Source organism: Lagenorhynchus albirostris, chromosome 18, assembly GCF_949774975.1.
Source record: "Lagenorhynchus albirostris chromosome 18, mLagAlb1.1, whole genome shotgun sequence".
Lineage (NCBI taxonomy): Eukaryota > Metazoa > Chordata > Mammalia > Artiodactyla > Delphinidae > Lagenorhynchus > Lagenorhynchus albirostris.
This window is the reverse complement of record NC_083112.1, coordinates 78,486,054-78,501,521: the sequence shown is the minus strand read 5'-3', so window position 1 is coordinate 78,501,521 and position 15,468 is coordinate 78,486,054. Positions and strand designations below refer to the sequence as shown.

The 15,468-nt window shown below is 56.1% G+C and overlaps 1 protein-coding gene across 2 annotated transcripts in view; it reads right to left on the bottom strand.

The window, feature by feature from the left end:
- TMEM255B (transmembrane protein 255B) overlaps positions 1 to 15,468 on the bottom strand; it is a 31,216-nt gene extending 15,748 nt beyond the window's left edge. The window contains exons 1-3 of one of the 2 annotated variants that reach the window (XM_060129249.1): positions 15,294 to 15,468; positions 9,073 to 9,215; positions 8,336 to 8,398 (exon numbers count right to left, since the gene is read on the bottom strand). In XM_060129249.1, the coding sequence (XP_059985232.1) occupies positions 8,336 to 8,398; positions 9,073 to 9,215; positions 15,294 to 15,348 (261 nt within the window). In that variant the 5' untranslated portion in view covers positions 15,349 to 15,468. Of the gene's footprint in view, positions 1 to 8,335; positions 8,399 to 9,072; positions 9,216 to 9,552; positions 11,833 to 15,293 lie in introns of those variants that run through there. The other variant, XM_060129250.1, reaches the window with a different exon arrangement.

Here is a 15,468-nt window from a genome sequence, read left to right as displayed (position 1 = left end):
GCGCCCGCCCACTCGAGGCCCCCGGCCCCGCCCCCGAAGTTGCTCCGCAGGGTCCTCACTTCCCACCACGGCCTCTCCAGAAACCCTCCCCGACGGCCGGGGCGGCGCCCCAGGCCCGATCCCACCGAGCAAGGCCCGTCCTGGTTGCCTCATTTATTTCACAGGGTCGGAGGCAGGAGCTCTTGGATGGGGAGTGTGGTCCCCCCCCATGGCCTTGTGGGTAACGGCGGGCCTCCAGGGTATTTAAACGGTTTGCAATCTCCTGCTTTTACAGACTCTGCTACAAAGGCCCTAATCACATTCTACATAAAAGTCTGGGCTCACACACACGTGTTCCTGCAGGACCATCTCCTGGAACACACAGGGAGCCACGCTTGCCAACAGGACAAGGTAGGGGGTCTCTGCACGTCAGGATCTGAGGGGGCATGTGTTTCGCTCCCACGCCCCACGGCCAGACACCCACCCCCTGATGTCCCAAAGGACACAGGGCTCGCTGCTCGTTTCTCGGTTCTGCCATCTGACGGCAGAAAAAGCCTCGCTGCCACTCCACGTGCATCTCTCTGTTATTATCAAGGCTGAGAACCTGTTCTTACGTCTGTTGGCCATTTCTTTAAATCTTTTTCTCTCTCTCGGGGAACAATTTCAGGTTTACGAAAACAGACAGCAAAAGTGGTACCAAAATTCCTGTACGTCCTGCCACTGGCGACACCGAGTGTCCACCCTGCCAACCACGGCAGGACCCCCGTGGCAGCCACGAGCCACGGCGTCAGTGCATTCACTCCGTCCTAGAGGGCGTGTAGAGTAACCGGGATCTCCAGCCCAGACCTTGTGAACAACAAGCTGCGAGCTAGAGCACGACGCGCGCGTGCAGGTCGTCTGCCTCCAGCCTGGAGAACACGGCCAGAAGCTGCCTCCCGCCACCCGCGTTCCTCGGTTGCCTCTTTCCCCGTGGCCGAGTCAGGCTCTGGTGTTACTGACCTGCACGGCCCCACCCTCCCACCCTCGTCAGCCTGAGAGATTTGTTTCTTCAACAGAGCACAGGGATTGGCATGAAACGTGGGCTGGTTTGACAGACTGCAACTTTGATTTCCGTTTTGACGTGAGGCTCCCGGTGGCTACTCAAGGGACGGAATGGGCGGGAGGGCCACACAAGGCTGTCCCAAGGGGGAGGGTGGCCGGGCTCCCTCCTTGCAGCCCACAGGCCTGAGGCCCAGCCCCACATGTTGCTTCCAAGTGAAACCTGTCCCCTGACACCGCACGTCAGAGCCGTCGCCCAGCCTTGCGGGGGTCTCTGCCCTGCTGACCCCTTTGGTCCTGTGTCCCCATCCGGAGAAGGAGCCGTGCGGCTGACCTCTCCATGCGCCGGATCCACGCCCTGCAGGTGCTGTGTGGATGCAGGTGTGACAAGCCCGGCTGCTGCCGCGGGCCCTTCCCCCCACGTGACACTTGTGACAGTAATGGAGAATTGAACGGAAGGGACCTTGGGGACCCCCTGCGGGGAGCCATGCACAGAACCCTGCCTGCATCTGAACAATGGCAGCGACCTCGCCTTGGGGCTCTGCGGAGCCCCAGTCAGACCCACATTCCGCCCAGGTGCTCTAGGTCTACGAGGCAGGAGCTGCCCTGAGACACGAGGCGGGGTCTCATCCCAGCAGGACCTCGACGCCGAGCAGGGAGGCCAGGGGCAGACCCTCCCTCATATGGGGGGAGGAAGACCGCGTGGTCCCTTCCCGTGAAGTTACTGCACACAGATGCGACGCGGCTGGCTAAAGAGTGGTGGGAAAAATCACTGCAGAAACCACACCGAACCGAGCCTTCCCAGGCTTGTACTGCCTTGTGACAAACTACAGGAAAACACAAAAAAGACTCAGAAGGCACTTTTCCGCTGTCCCGGGAGCCAGGCAGGCCCGCGTCTCCAGTGAATGAAAGGCCTGTGTCTGCTCTGCCTGCCGCGTCCTCCCGCTTCCTCCCCGGACCTTCCAGCCGCCCCGGGCTCGCGCCCTTCGCACAGAGACGCTCAGCGCACGGTTCATGCTTCGTAGAGGCTGGAGCGCGAGGCCGCCCCGTCTCGTCTTAGCATCGGCCGGAGAGCAGGGCAGCTCCTGTGACTGACCGCGAGGCCCCTGGATGCCGTAGCCCGACAGGAAGGACGCGGTTCCTGCTGGGCAGAGCTTCCGGCCAGAGGGGCCCAACACAGAGACGCGACCTGAACAACATCGCTTTGGAGCCCCAAGTCCTTCAGCACGGGGCACCCATCTCATCCTGACACCCCAGCCGCGTAGGGAGGGAAAGCACCGGTTCTGACCTGGAACTCCCGCCCCAGCCTTACAGAGGGGCCACAGCTACAGTCAAGTTCAGACGCAGCCCCGGCCCCTCCCAGACCCCAGGTAGTTGTGACCTCAGGAAGGGAGGACGACTCTCTGGCAGAAAAGCAATGGGAGGGACAAACTGCTCCGCCAGCAAGTGTTCCCCAGCACCTGCTTCGTCCCAGACGCCAGGCTGGCACTGGGTCCAGCCGTGCACTCGGTCCGGGATACCTGCTCCTGCAGAGAGCCACGCAGCCTGCGGCCTGACACCCCTGGGACGGCACCGTTCCCCCTTCCCACCTCCCCCGGGGCCACTGCCAGTGTCCCTAAGGAGTGGAGCTGTCCCCAGTGACGGGTCTCCTAGGACCAGTGGGTCTGCGGCTAGCCTGGTCACCGGGACCTCGCCAGAAGTTGGTGTCTGCCCAGCCCCGTGTGCTCCAGCACGGGTGCTGGTTCAGGAAGTCCACTAAGCACTGCAGTCGCCTGAGACGCTCCCAGAAGTGGCCCCTGAGGCCCTGTTGCTTCTCTCACCACCAGCGGGTGAGCAAAGCCATCGCCGGACCCGCTGCCCTGGTGAGTCTTCCACGCACCAACTCAACGCCTCAGGGGACGCCCTGCTCCACGCTGGCCACTGGCCGGCTCCGCCCCAACTGTGGCTCGGTCACAGTCTCGGCCGAGAGACGCTCACGTCACACCTCCACCGGCTTTCATCCAGGTCTCCACAGACAGCACACAACCTGCAAAGCGTCTCCTAGCACGCAGGGCTGCCCACAGCTGGGTGTGTAAACGTGCTCTGACTCTGTTTGCACATGTCCCCACGACTTGAACGTCCTCCTCAACCTTCAGGGGACTCTGCTCGGCTGCCCTTCCTCCCACTGCCCTGGGAAAAGTAAAAGCCAGACCTAGCACCACCTCACACGTGGTAAACTCGGCTCTGGGGTGACCGCACGCGTGCTCCTGCCCGGGAACCACCAGGGTCCAGTTGACGGCGCTGGGAAAGACGTTGGAAGTTCTCTCCTCCAGCGCTTCGGGCTGGAAATAGGAAACCGGCCAGGACGAGCAGCTGCCCCTTGGCCGAGGCCTGCGTGTCCTGGTTTCGGTCACAGCCGCCACGTCCTTTTCAGGCCTCGCTGCCCCTCGAGCAGCCTAGTGGTTTAACAACGTTATAGCACAAGGACCCGCTCACGCCCCGAAGGCCCCTCTCTAACACGAGGGCTGCCGGGCCCGACAGATGTTGCAGACAGGGTCTGTCTGTGACTCTAGCAACTAAGGAAGGCACTAGATTAGGGTTGGGACTGTGTCTCCTTGTCCTGTCAGGGTCTCTTCTGGGAGAAGGGCAGCTGTTACTCAGTGGGGGAAGGTCATCTTCAAATCTCCGCTGGGCCCACAGAGTTTACTACATTCCAGCAGGGGAAAGTGATTTTCAAAAACAAACACCAAACAGATAAGGGTGTGATACGAAGGAGGCTGCCTGGAGCCAGATAAACGGTAGAAAGTGGAGACGGGAGCAATTAGCCCCGACCACAGGGTCCAGGCAAGAGGCGATGCAGCTAAACCAGAACCGAGGGAAAGTGAGAGCTGTGAACACACACACCGAGGAGAAGGCGGTAACACCTTAGAGAACTAGAAGAGAAGAGCAAACTTAACCCAGAACCAGCAGAAGCAAGGCACTAGGAAAGGCTTAAGCAGAGATAAAAGAAACAGAGAGCAGGAAAGCAGCAAAGGGAATCGAGGTAACTGCAAGTTGGTTCTTTGAAACTATTACCAGAATTGACACGCCTTGTTTGGTTCTCGGCCTTATCTGCCAGGAGCGTCCACCTTCCTGTCCCGGCCTGGGGATAGACCTTCCGGCCCTTCTCTGCCTTCACTGCCTCTCCCCTGTCGGCCCCAAGGGCCCCCCAGCTGCATGTACAGGTCGAAGCCCCATGCGTCAGGGTCTCCCCCACCCCCCAGCCCCAGCCCCCAGCTCAGACCCGTGCAGCTCTTCCAGGAAGCATTCGTCGAAGAAAGAACTGGACGGGTGTGCAGGCCCTTTGGTGGAGCACGGGGTTGGAGGTGGGACAGTGTGTGAACCTGGCCACCACCCTCCTGCCCCGTCACTAGTGGGCCCTCACAGGGAAAGCCCAGCCCCCCCTGCACAGCCTCCACGTGGGTCACCGTGGACCTCGCAGGCTTCCTCCCCGATGGCCCTCGGATCCCCCAGCACCCCAACGTCTGCCTGCCCAGCCCTCGAGGCCTTGCTGTTTCAGCCCCGCCCAGCTCAGTCCTGGGGGGACAGAGACCAGCTTGGCTTCTACACGGGAAGGTGAAGGGCCGAGGAGACTCCTGTGATGTCAAGACCCGGAGCAGGGGTGCCGGAGGGCACAGCCAGTACCCTCTAGCACAACACTTGAAGGAGCAGAAGCCCAGCAGACGGAGGCCGGTACCCTAATCCTCTGTAGGAAACGCGCTTCTACTGCTAAGTGACGTCCCATCGGTCCTTCTAGTTCAGGGGGTTTTAAACTATGTTCCAGGAAGATTCCAGTGTATGCGTCTGTGTGTGTATCTGTGTGTGTGTCTGTGTGTGTATATGTGTGTCTGTGTGTGTCTCTGTGTGTCCGTGTGTGTCTCTTGTGTGCGTGCGTGCGTGTCTGTGTGTGTGCGCATGCACGTACATATGGCTGGGGGTGGGCGGAGGCGGCAGTTAACAAGGTGCTTTAAGCCCTTAACTTCTCCATCCCCGGCCGTGGGGACCAAGCTAGACTGCAGAGCTGTTGGTGAAATCAGGGCCTCTGACGTCTGGGCAAGGAGAAAGCAAGAACTCATTTGTCAATGGGAAAATATCAAAAGCTGACTCCGCTGAGGGCATTCTTTGGACATCACTGGAGACTAATGCCATGACGGGCAGAGATCGTGGAGGAGCCATTTGTAATGATTAGATTCCACCCCTTAGCTTGAGCGGAGTAAAATGTTTACAGACAAAATGATACCACGTCTGGGACTTGCTTCAAAACACCGCTCAAGGTCGGTCACGAGTCGACAATGGATGAAGCTGGGAGATGGATACAGAGGGTTTGCTATACTATTCTGTCCACTTCTGCATATCTTTACATTTTTCTATTGCAAAAAATTAAAATGAAGAGAAAGCAAGGGAAAAGAGAGCGTTCTTACAAATCTAGATACATTTGAAACAAGCACTGTCTCCAGCTGACGTTTTCTCAGCTTCCTATTGTTTCCTTTGCTACAACTCGAATGTTCTGACTGACCTCCGTGCTTCAGTACAATAAGTAACAACGGCTACTAGTCTCCGAACACCCGTTACGGACCAGCGTGGCACTGCGTGTTCTCGCGTGCGTTGACTCAGATGCTCAACAATCCTGAATGTGGAGAAACTGAGGCTCACGACAGTCGAGATGGCGACAGACTAATGGTCGACACAGGTTTCAGCTCTCACAAATATTAACTTAAGTGTTAGATAGTGAAACACGTGTTTATCGTACGAGGTGATTCTGGGGGACGCGTTCCTGAAAGGGCTGAAATGAGATTCTACAGCAACACACGCAACCTCAGGCAGAAAGCTCTGGTCTATGGAACCTGGTGGCCCCGTCTCGCCTGGGGTTCAGGGTGGCTTCCAGGGAGGCTGGACCCTGTCTGGGGGCTAGGGTCAGTTCTGGATTTTTATCCTCCCACTCCAAGGCCCACATTTCTTTTGCCAAAGCCAAAGAAATAGAAGTCCAGCAACTATTTTGGAAAGGAAGAAGTTACACTATCTCTATTTGTAGGTGACATGACCTCATAGACAGACAATCCTCAGGGATCCACTAAAAAACTATTAAAACTAATGAGTGAGACCAACAGGGTTGCAGGATGTAAGAGCAACATGCAAAAATCAATTGTTTTTGGGGTTTTTTTTTTTTTTTTTTTTTTTGCGGTATGCGGGCCTCCCACTGCTGTGGCCTCTCCCGTTGCGGAGCACAGGCTCCGGACGCACAGGCTCAGCAGCCATGGCTCACGGGCCCAGTCGCTCCGCGGCATGTGGGATCTTCCCGGACTGGGGCACGAACCCGTGTCCCCTGCATCGGCAGGTGGACTCTCAACCACTGTGCCACCAGGGAAGCCCCTCAATTGTATTTTTATACATTTGCAATGAACAATCCAAAAATGAAGTTAAGAAAACAATTCCATTCACAATAGCCTCCAAAAGGATAAAACACTTAGGAATAAATTTAACAAAAGAAGTGCAAAACTTCAACTCTTAAAATGACAAAACATTGTTGAAAGAAGATCTAAAGAGATGGAAAACATCCCCAAGTTCATGGGGCGACACTCCCTCAACTGATCTACAGATTCAACACAATTTCTATCAGAAGCTCACAGATCACAGAACAGACTTGAGAGTCTAAAACTAAACACACACATCTATGGCCAAGTGATTATCAATTAGGGTCTCAAGACCATCCAACGGAAAAAGGACAGTCTCTTCACCGAATGGTGCCAGGACCACTGAGGAGCCATATGCCAGAGCTTGAATGTGGACCCCTATCTCACACCGTAAACAAAATCAACTCAAAATGGACCAAAGACTTCAATGTAAGTGATAAAGCTCTTAGAAAACATAAGGGTAATCTTCATGACCTTGGAGTTGGCAGGAGATTCTTAGAAATGGCACCAAAATCACGAGCAACAAAAGAAAAACTAGATAAATCGGGCTTCATTAAAATGGAAAACCTTTGTGCCTCAAAGGACACCACCAAGAAGGTGAAAAGACAACCCACAGGATGGGCTAAAATCCTTGAAAATCACGTATCAGATAAGGGACCTGTGTCTAGAATATATAAAGGGCTCTGACGACTCAACAATAAAAAGACAAGTAACCCGATTTTAAAATGGGCAAAGGACTAGAATAGACATTTCTCAGCGACAACCAGAAACAGATACACAAAAAGCCAATCAGCACATGTAAAGAGGCTCGACATCATTAGTCATCGAGGAAACACAGATCCACGAGGAGACCCCACTTCACACCCAACAGAAGGGCCAGACGAGCAGCAGACGACAGCACACGCTTTCCTCTACGGTAAGTCTACGCGAAACATTGTGAGGAGCTGCCACGCTGTTTTTCACGGTGGCTGCGTCACTTCACACTCCCGCCAGCTGTGTGCAAGTCTCCACCTTCTCCACACCCTCACACACCCGTGAAAGCCCAGGGCAGCCGCTGGGATCCTGGTGATACCTCAGGATGATGGCCGGTGCAGGTAGAGGCGGAAACGCCCGCACAGTCTGTTACGATGATTCGGAGATGAGACACAAACAGCGTATGGTCCAACCGCATCCTCCCTGAACCCTCTCAAAAGTCAGCACTGGCTGGTACAATGATTTGGCAAAGTTAACTATTTTGAATTCACTAGGGATTCACTATTCTTATAGCGCTCTTCCCCAAAGCACTGCATCAACACGACAGACTCCAAACTGAAATGATCAGTAAAAGTCAGGTTTGTAACCTGACCGATCAACGTTGGCCCTCATCTGTCCCACAGCCAAACAGTTGTAGACACGCCCTCTGCAAAGACCTCTGAACCACGGTTCTCCTGGTTTTCCACTGACCCCTTCTCTCTCCTCAGTCTGGGAGAGCCGTCGTCACACCCCAGACGTAGGAGGAGATGCCAGGCTCCCTGACTCAAGGACAGACGCTCATACACGCGTGTTTTTGCCTGAACCTTATACACCATGATTTAAACTAATTGCCAACATTCCCAGCCCACCCCTTCCCGTGGCCCAACCTTAGCTGCTAAGACACCACATGAGGTTGTAGAATGTACCCTACAATCCCAGGGGCGATGCTCACTTAGCCTAAGATGTGAACGGCACCCACTCAACCCTGAGTCCTGGGGTGTACAGTCCACAGTCTGGGAAGCTGGGCACTGACCCTGGGGGTGCTGGATTGGGGCAGGGGCCTTCCCAGGAACACCGCAGCTAGAGGGGCAGCACTCCCCCCCACCCCGGGTACAGCCCCACGAACCACATTTGAAAGAAACAATGCACATTCTTACCATTTGCTTTCTATTCTCCACCAGGTTGATGCCAATAATTCCTAAGAAGGATCCGAAGCCCAGCTGACACCAGAAGAAAACAAGGGAGAAAGCGCTCGGGTTACACGCCTGGCAGCCTAACGCCCACAGGGAACAGTGCCCACCCGCCTCAGGACATCCTATCGGAAAGCGAGGCCAGCCAGCCCCCCTCACACAGCCCGAAGCATTAAGCGGCAGGTAGGTTCGTGCCCATTGGGGTGGACTTCTCAGGAGCCGTCGAAGCCAGTGGTCGGGATAGAAGCTGCTGAAACAGGCCTGTCTCATCTCCCGTGTTCAAATGTTTTAACTCCGACGTCAGTTTAACTCTCGAGTCCGGGAAATGAGTGTCACGTGCCCCCCACCCAGACAGAACTTCCTCATGGTGACCCATCCTCCACGCCTGGTGGTCAGGGAGAGGCCCGTCTGAGAGCTTCTCCTGGGCCGTCGTGGGCGGACGGCTGACCCCTCAGGGAGTATCATAGGAAGCTGGAACCAAGGGTGTTTCTGACACGCACACGGCTGACACCCCTTAGAAATGAGCTTTTGACTCAGGTGAGCAGGCCACCTAAGCCTGCAGGGCCACCTGAGCATGCAGGATAATTGCCCTAAACCTCCACCTCGGGGGGCTGGGGTGGAGCGTGTCTGCAGCACACGGACATCTGTGTCCCCACCGCCCCCAGGCCCCCCGACCGGCAGACCCCAGGGACCGCGCCACTCACAATGATCCCAGGGTAGTAGCCGCCCATGGTCACGTTCTCCGTCCTGGTGGTGGCAGCGAGGCCGACGGTCAGGATGGAGATGGACACCACCAGCAGAGACCCCACAAACCACAGGGAAGTCTTCTTTCTTCTCGCAAACCCTTCTGGGGGAACACAAACAAGGAGCCAGCTGGTAAGGGGCTGAGCTTGGGGCGGGGGGCCCAGGACCTCGAGCGCATCCCGGGTCAGCGTGGCTCTCTGCTGCAGCCCTGCTGCTCGCTGGCAGGAGCCTGGGACGCGCTCCCCAGGGACCACCACCGCCTGCTTCTTCCCCGCCCATCCCCGTGCTCAGAGCGGGACCCCTCGCCACCCCTCCGCCCGCCCTGAGGACTCACCGTCGTCTCCTACAGGGCACCCAGACCCCGCCGGTACCCCTGCACAGCCGCCCTCCCCTGTGGCCCCCACCGCACCCAGGGGTTTCCAGGCACTGTCACCACCCACACGTCCGGACGACGAGCCCCATGAGAGTGGGCGGGGCCCTGCCTCGTTCCCCGCTGCGTCCCTGCCACCTGAGACAGTGCCGCGCACAGCAGCTTCTCAGTAAACGTCAGGGGGCGGCTGGGCCCTCCCCGGGTTCCAAGTCCCCTGCGGCCTCCGTCCCGGCTTCACCCCACACGGCAGCAGTCACGCCGGCCGCTTATGGCGCATGTGCTCCGCGCCTGGTCTTACTGAGCACTTTACCTGCATCAACAAGCACCCCTGGGCCTTGCCAAGTCCATGACCCTGGACCCTGCCCTACTCCAAGACTGCACAGAGGACCTCTGCACACTGCCCTGGACCAGGCCGAGCAGGTCCCACACAGAGAGGGGGCGTGCATCCCTCTGGGATGGCCAGCACGTCCACGCTGCTCCATGGGTGCACGTGTGCCCCCGTGTCCACACCGAGCCGTTCCCTGGAGGGCAGGCATCCTGTGTTCTTCCACTCCTACACCTGGCTCAGCGCCAAACACGTGAGTGATCAAATGGGAAGGGGTGGAAAGAAAATTGTGCAGAGCCCGCCGCTGCCCACCTGCACGTCCATTACCCTCTCCCCTTGTCAACAGGCCCCAATTATTGGATGTGGAAACACGCCAGCTGAAAGATGGCATTTTCCAGCCTCTGCTCCAGCTGGGTGATTACATTCTCAGCAAATAATCTCCACCTCAACAAGGAATGTTGGGTGGGACCTACAGGAAATCTCTTAAAGGAGCCAGTCCCTTTGCTTTTCTCCCCTTCATCCTTCCCGCGGCCTGGAACGTGAACAGAAAGGTGGAGCCCCTGCAGCCATTTTGCACCATGAGGGAACCATGACAATAGAAGCCACACACAAAGAGAGGCAGAGCAGAAAGACAGCCCTGGGTTGTCCACCTCCAAACTTTGATTAGGTAACAGAATTAAATCTCTGGACCATAAACCACTATTGTGGATGTCCTGGTATCTGTAGCCAAAGCTAATTTTAACTGTCACAGAACCCAAGAAAGGAAACCTTCCATCACTGGCACCTTCCTCCCTCAGGCCTTGACTCCTGGATTTCGTGTGAACCGTTTTTCCTCTCGTGTGTCTCAGGGAAGGCAGGGAAGCCTCACTTACAATAACCGTAATTGTAATCATTATTACAGCAATTCGATCTCAGATACGCCTGTTCCTACGTAGTCAACAGCAACCGCACAACGGAGGCAGAGACACAGGCCAGGCAGAGGGCAGGACGAGACTCCACACTGAACACAGCCATGCTGGTGTGTTTCGTTTGTTGGAAGGTTAACCATCTTCATCCCTGTGACTCCAAAACAAAACAGGATGAAAGAAAAACGTGGTGCTTCTTCCCACACCAAAGTTTTAAAATTGACGTGTGTGTGTGTGTGTGTGTGTGTGTGTGTGTGTGTGTGTGTGTGTGTTTGGTGGGGAAGCGGCTGCTCATCTGACCTCAACCACTGTCTCAGATGACCCCAGGCCCCCGGCCCAGACTGTGCCTTTGAAGATTTGCACGCCCGTCCGCAGTCTCGTCAGCAAAGTTTAACGGCAGGTCAAGGTCACGCCACCCAAGAAAGGGATTGTCACGCACTCAGAAATAGATTCCACACAACTCTGGGTCAACGTGCTCACTCAGGATCACTTGGCCAGCCCGGGAACGCCGCTTCTACCCGCTGGCCTGGTGAGGGCGAAGGTCTCAGGAAGGTCGCTTCATTTCCTGCGAGGCCCTCACCTCCCTTCACCTGCTCTTTCATTACCGTTTTCTCGTACTTTTTACTGCAAATATATAAGAACTGTTGAGGGTGAACCATCTGTAGGAGAGTCTACAGAAGCACAGCCACAAGTGCTGGGAGACGATTTACACCTTTGGGACCCAGCGGCCCTGGGGTCCCCTTGGTGGGCTTTTCTCTGTTCACTATTATTCACGGCATCTTACTTGCAGAGTCGTGTGCATGCAGACAGCAGTCACTTATTTTTCCTCGCATGTATCTAGAGCCTGAAACCAAGGATATAAGTACAGGTTGGTTTGCCCCAGGGTCAGAAAGATCAGTGGTTACAGCCGATCTGGGGTGTCTGTAGGGAAACGGGACAGAAATGGCAAAGCCACTTGGAAAATGAGTGCGTGAGAGGAAAAAAGAAGGCTCCCCTCGGGCGACATTCTGCTCTGGGTGATTAACTTTAGAAAGGCAGGTACATTGGGAAAAAATGGACACAAAGGTTGAAAACCACCTTCTTCTATGTTTTGGAAGTTAGTGAAGCTGCTACCATGGAAGTTGATGAGACACTCACGCCAGGGCCGCCCAGCAGTCGTGGGGGGTGGCATTGCAGCCTCCGCTCGCCCACCCGCCCCTAGCGGTCACCCCTCCCGTGCGCTACCCGCCCCGCCAGCCCCCGAGCCCCTGCGGATGAACCCAGGGCAGCACCGCCTCCTCATCAGATCTCCTCAACTGTTCTTCCCGAGGTCCCGTCCCCATCTCTGCTGCAAAATGTCTTTTAAGAGCAAGAAGCCTCTTGAAACTAAACTTTCTGGGACTAAGTATTTGAGAAAGTTATCAAATGCCCTCCTCCTCAGAGGACGTCTTGCTGTTTCCCCTAATTGAATGCGTTACGTGTCTATTTCTCTCAGAATAACTAACTGAGGCCTCAGCACCTGCTTCAAGCCACAGTTCCGGCCCCTGGGCCTTGTCTCTTCGCTCCTGTGGGCCCGTCTGGAAGACGCCCCGCGGGGATATTCTGGTTCCGAAGGTTCTTGCCTCCGCTTTGACTTGTCCCTTTAGGGCGGTCGCGTGATGAGCAGGGACCTGAGGGGCCCCACCAGGCAAACAGTTTTGCTGGGACCTTGTCAAGTCCGTTAGTGACATTCTGACAGGTCACGTCAAACATCTCCTTTGGGACCGTGTAAAGCTTCCTAGGAGCCATTTGCAGTATGACTTCACCAGGCTTTCCCTGCATGACTTTCCCTCTGAAACTTCTCCATGACAAACATCGCAAGATGCAGGCTGTCCTCCTTGTCACGCTTCGTACTGCGGGTTCCGAGTTTACCGCGAGGTCTGGAGAGACAGGCAGGTGGGAAAGGGATGCTTCTGAGCGACCTCATCCCAATGACACAGACTGCAATATTTTGATTCCAGGTACAACAGGGATGACAAAGAGAAGAGTCCCAACCTTCAATAGTCTTTATAAATAGAGGGGTTTGCATAAAAAATAAGACAACGAGAAATAACCTCGAGAAAAGGAGGTAGGGTGTCTTTCTAATCGCCATAAGACATATGCATTTTTAGGTCAAGTTTCGGAGGAAAGGGGGTCCACACTGAAGGAAAAAAACCGAATTCCCTGAATTGTTCCCTCGACCTTCCTGTCCCATTAGCAGGAGTCCTACTGTGTGTGTTGTTACAACTGAAGCATCCTTAAGGCAGTGCCCTGACTCCTAGTTAAAATCTCTACTGTTAGGCTTATAGCACTGGTGGCAACTTACACGAACGCTGCCCAAGCTGTTGTGGGGCTGCCAGGCCTGCTGAGTGATTGCACACGGCCCCCCGCCCTCTCCGAGCCCTGCAGAGGGAGGACCCTGAGAGCAGGGGCCCTGGGATCTTGCTTGATGCCAGTCCCCGAGCCTGTATCTTCTCATGCTGAATGAATGAGGGAAGTTCGGTTTCCTGATCTGCAAAGCCGTGGGGTGGGGGGGGTATGACAACCCCCTGACTGCCTGCCTCTTCACTGTGATAAGGATGCAGTGAGAGAACATCCGTGAAATTCCAGATGCGTGTCTATGCGCATAATGGGCATGTGGTCGTGGGTGGTGCTAACGTCAAGGTGAATCAGCACTTACTCCTACCCGCTGCTCTCCACCTGGGAGTGGAGGGGGGGCGTCTGGGGCTGTGGGGCTGAGGCCAAACCTGCATCTCACCTGCCTGCTCACTGTTCTCCTGACTCCAGCCTGTGCAGAATGTCGCTCCCCAGGAGCCCCGCCAGCTCCCTGCACCTGCCGCCTCCCCTCCCAGCCTCCCCTCCTAGCCTCCCCCAGCCTCCTCCCAGCCTCCCCTCCCAGCTTCCCCCCAGCCTCCCCTCCCAGCCTCCCCTCCCAGCCTCCTCCCAGCCTCTTCCCAACCTCCCCCCAGCCTTCCCCTAGCCTCCTCCCAGCCTCCCCTCCCAGCCTCCTCCGAGCCTCCCCTCCCAGCCTCCTCCCAGCCTCTTCCCAACCTCCCCCCAGCTTCCCCTCAGCCTCCCCTCCCAGCCTCCCCCCAAACCTCCCCTCCCAGCCTCCTCCCAGCCTCCCCTCCCAGCCTCCTCCCAGCCCCCTCCCAACCTCCCCCCAGCCTCCCCTCCCAGCCTCCTCCCAGCCCCCTCCCAGCCTCCTCCCAGCCTCTGTGGCTCCACGACCAGGTGCAAGGATGGAGCAGACCTAGGGCCTGTCCCCCTCCGCACCTTCTCCACTTAGTGGAGCCGGGAAGAGGGTGTCACAAAGACCAGGGTGGGGGCAGTCACCTCGTCACCCCCTCCTTGCCAGAAAGAAGAATGAGCTCATTTAATCATTTCATCTCGACGGCAGCCATGGGGGCTAAGTAACCGTCCCAGGGAAACAGACAAAGGCACAAGGACGTGCCCTCAGCCAACAGTTTCCCTTTTATTTTTCTTTTACACAGAACACATCCCCCAAGGGCATGAGTGCAGACATGTAAGGTAGAAAATACCCATAATCCCATCCCAGCTACACTCCTGTTTAGTATTTTTAAATAAAAAACCAACTCTCAGTATTTTTTAAATTCAAAGTTCCTCCTCAGAAGAAAATTCTAAGTCAAAAATGCTATTTTTGAAATCAAGTCATTCTAATATAATGATGGTAATAATTGTAAGTAGTTAATAACTAGTCATAACAACTAGTTGTCATTATAATAAGTAATTGTTTTCCAGGAGGATGGAACACGTGTAGGTCAGTCTGTCACAGAGCATTTGGCTTTAGAGAGCGGTGGGTATAGAATTATTTCTTTTAGGAAGAAGCCAGAAGCCTTGATTATCATTTAAAAATCAAGCAACGTCACTAATCTGGTCTTTTAAAAGAGACTTTGCAAAGCCACTGCACACAGGGCTGGGAGGTACACCCCTGCGCTCTCCACTGGACCCCTGTGAAGCGGCAGCCGGACCCCGAGGCATCACCACCGCTCCGCCCGTCCGTCAGAGCCCCGCTCTCGGTGGAACTACCTTCTCTTTTCTTGAAGGCTTCCCAGCCTCCCCGTCAGGAAAACACCCCCGTTACTCCCCTCCCGGCCACTTCCCGGTAGGGAGACAAAGGCTCCGGCTTCCTGTGTCCCGCCGCCTGGCTTGGGCTGCATCGGGCTTAGTGGGAAATCCGCGAATTCGAGATTCCGTGAATTTACGGGGGAGAAGCCTGGGGAGGGCGCGGATGAGGCGGACAGCCGCGCCAAGAATGCCCTAAGGGCCTTGGTCACTTTCAAGCAGGAAAAAGCCACCTGGCCCCACGAAATGACCTTTTCTTAGAAATTTTTGGAGCCTGAAATGGGGTGGAAGAGATGGCAAAGGAGTGCGTTGTAAGGTTTATACGGATCGTCGTCTATTGTTCGTAGTAAAGGACAGCGGAGAACGAGACGGGGAGAGACAGGCGCAAAGTCTGGACACTCAGGAAAAAGCGGAGGGAGAGGGCCTGTGCCCGCGCCCAGGGGCCCCGGCGGAGCTCGGGCGCCGGAAGACCGGAGCCTGGCTCACCTGTGCGCTCACCTGTCGTGTCCAGCAGGGCCAGGGGCCCGGGCACCGGCGGCGGGAGCGGCTGCATCCCGGGGGCTGCTCCGGAGGGGAGGGGCTGCTTGTTCTCCCGCTGCGACAGCGACCGTGGGGCGCGGTGGCCGCGAGGACCAGATGCCCGAGCACCGCCCCTCCGGTCAGCGTCTGTCCG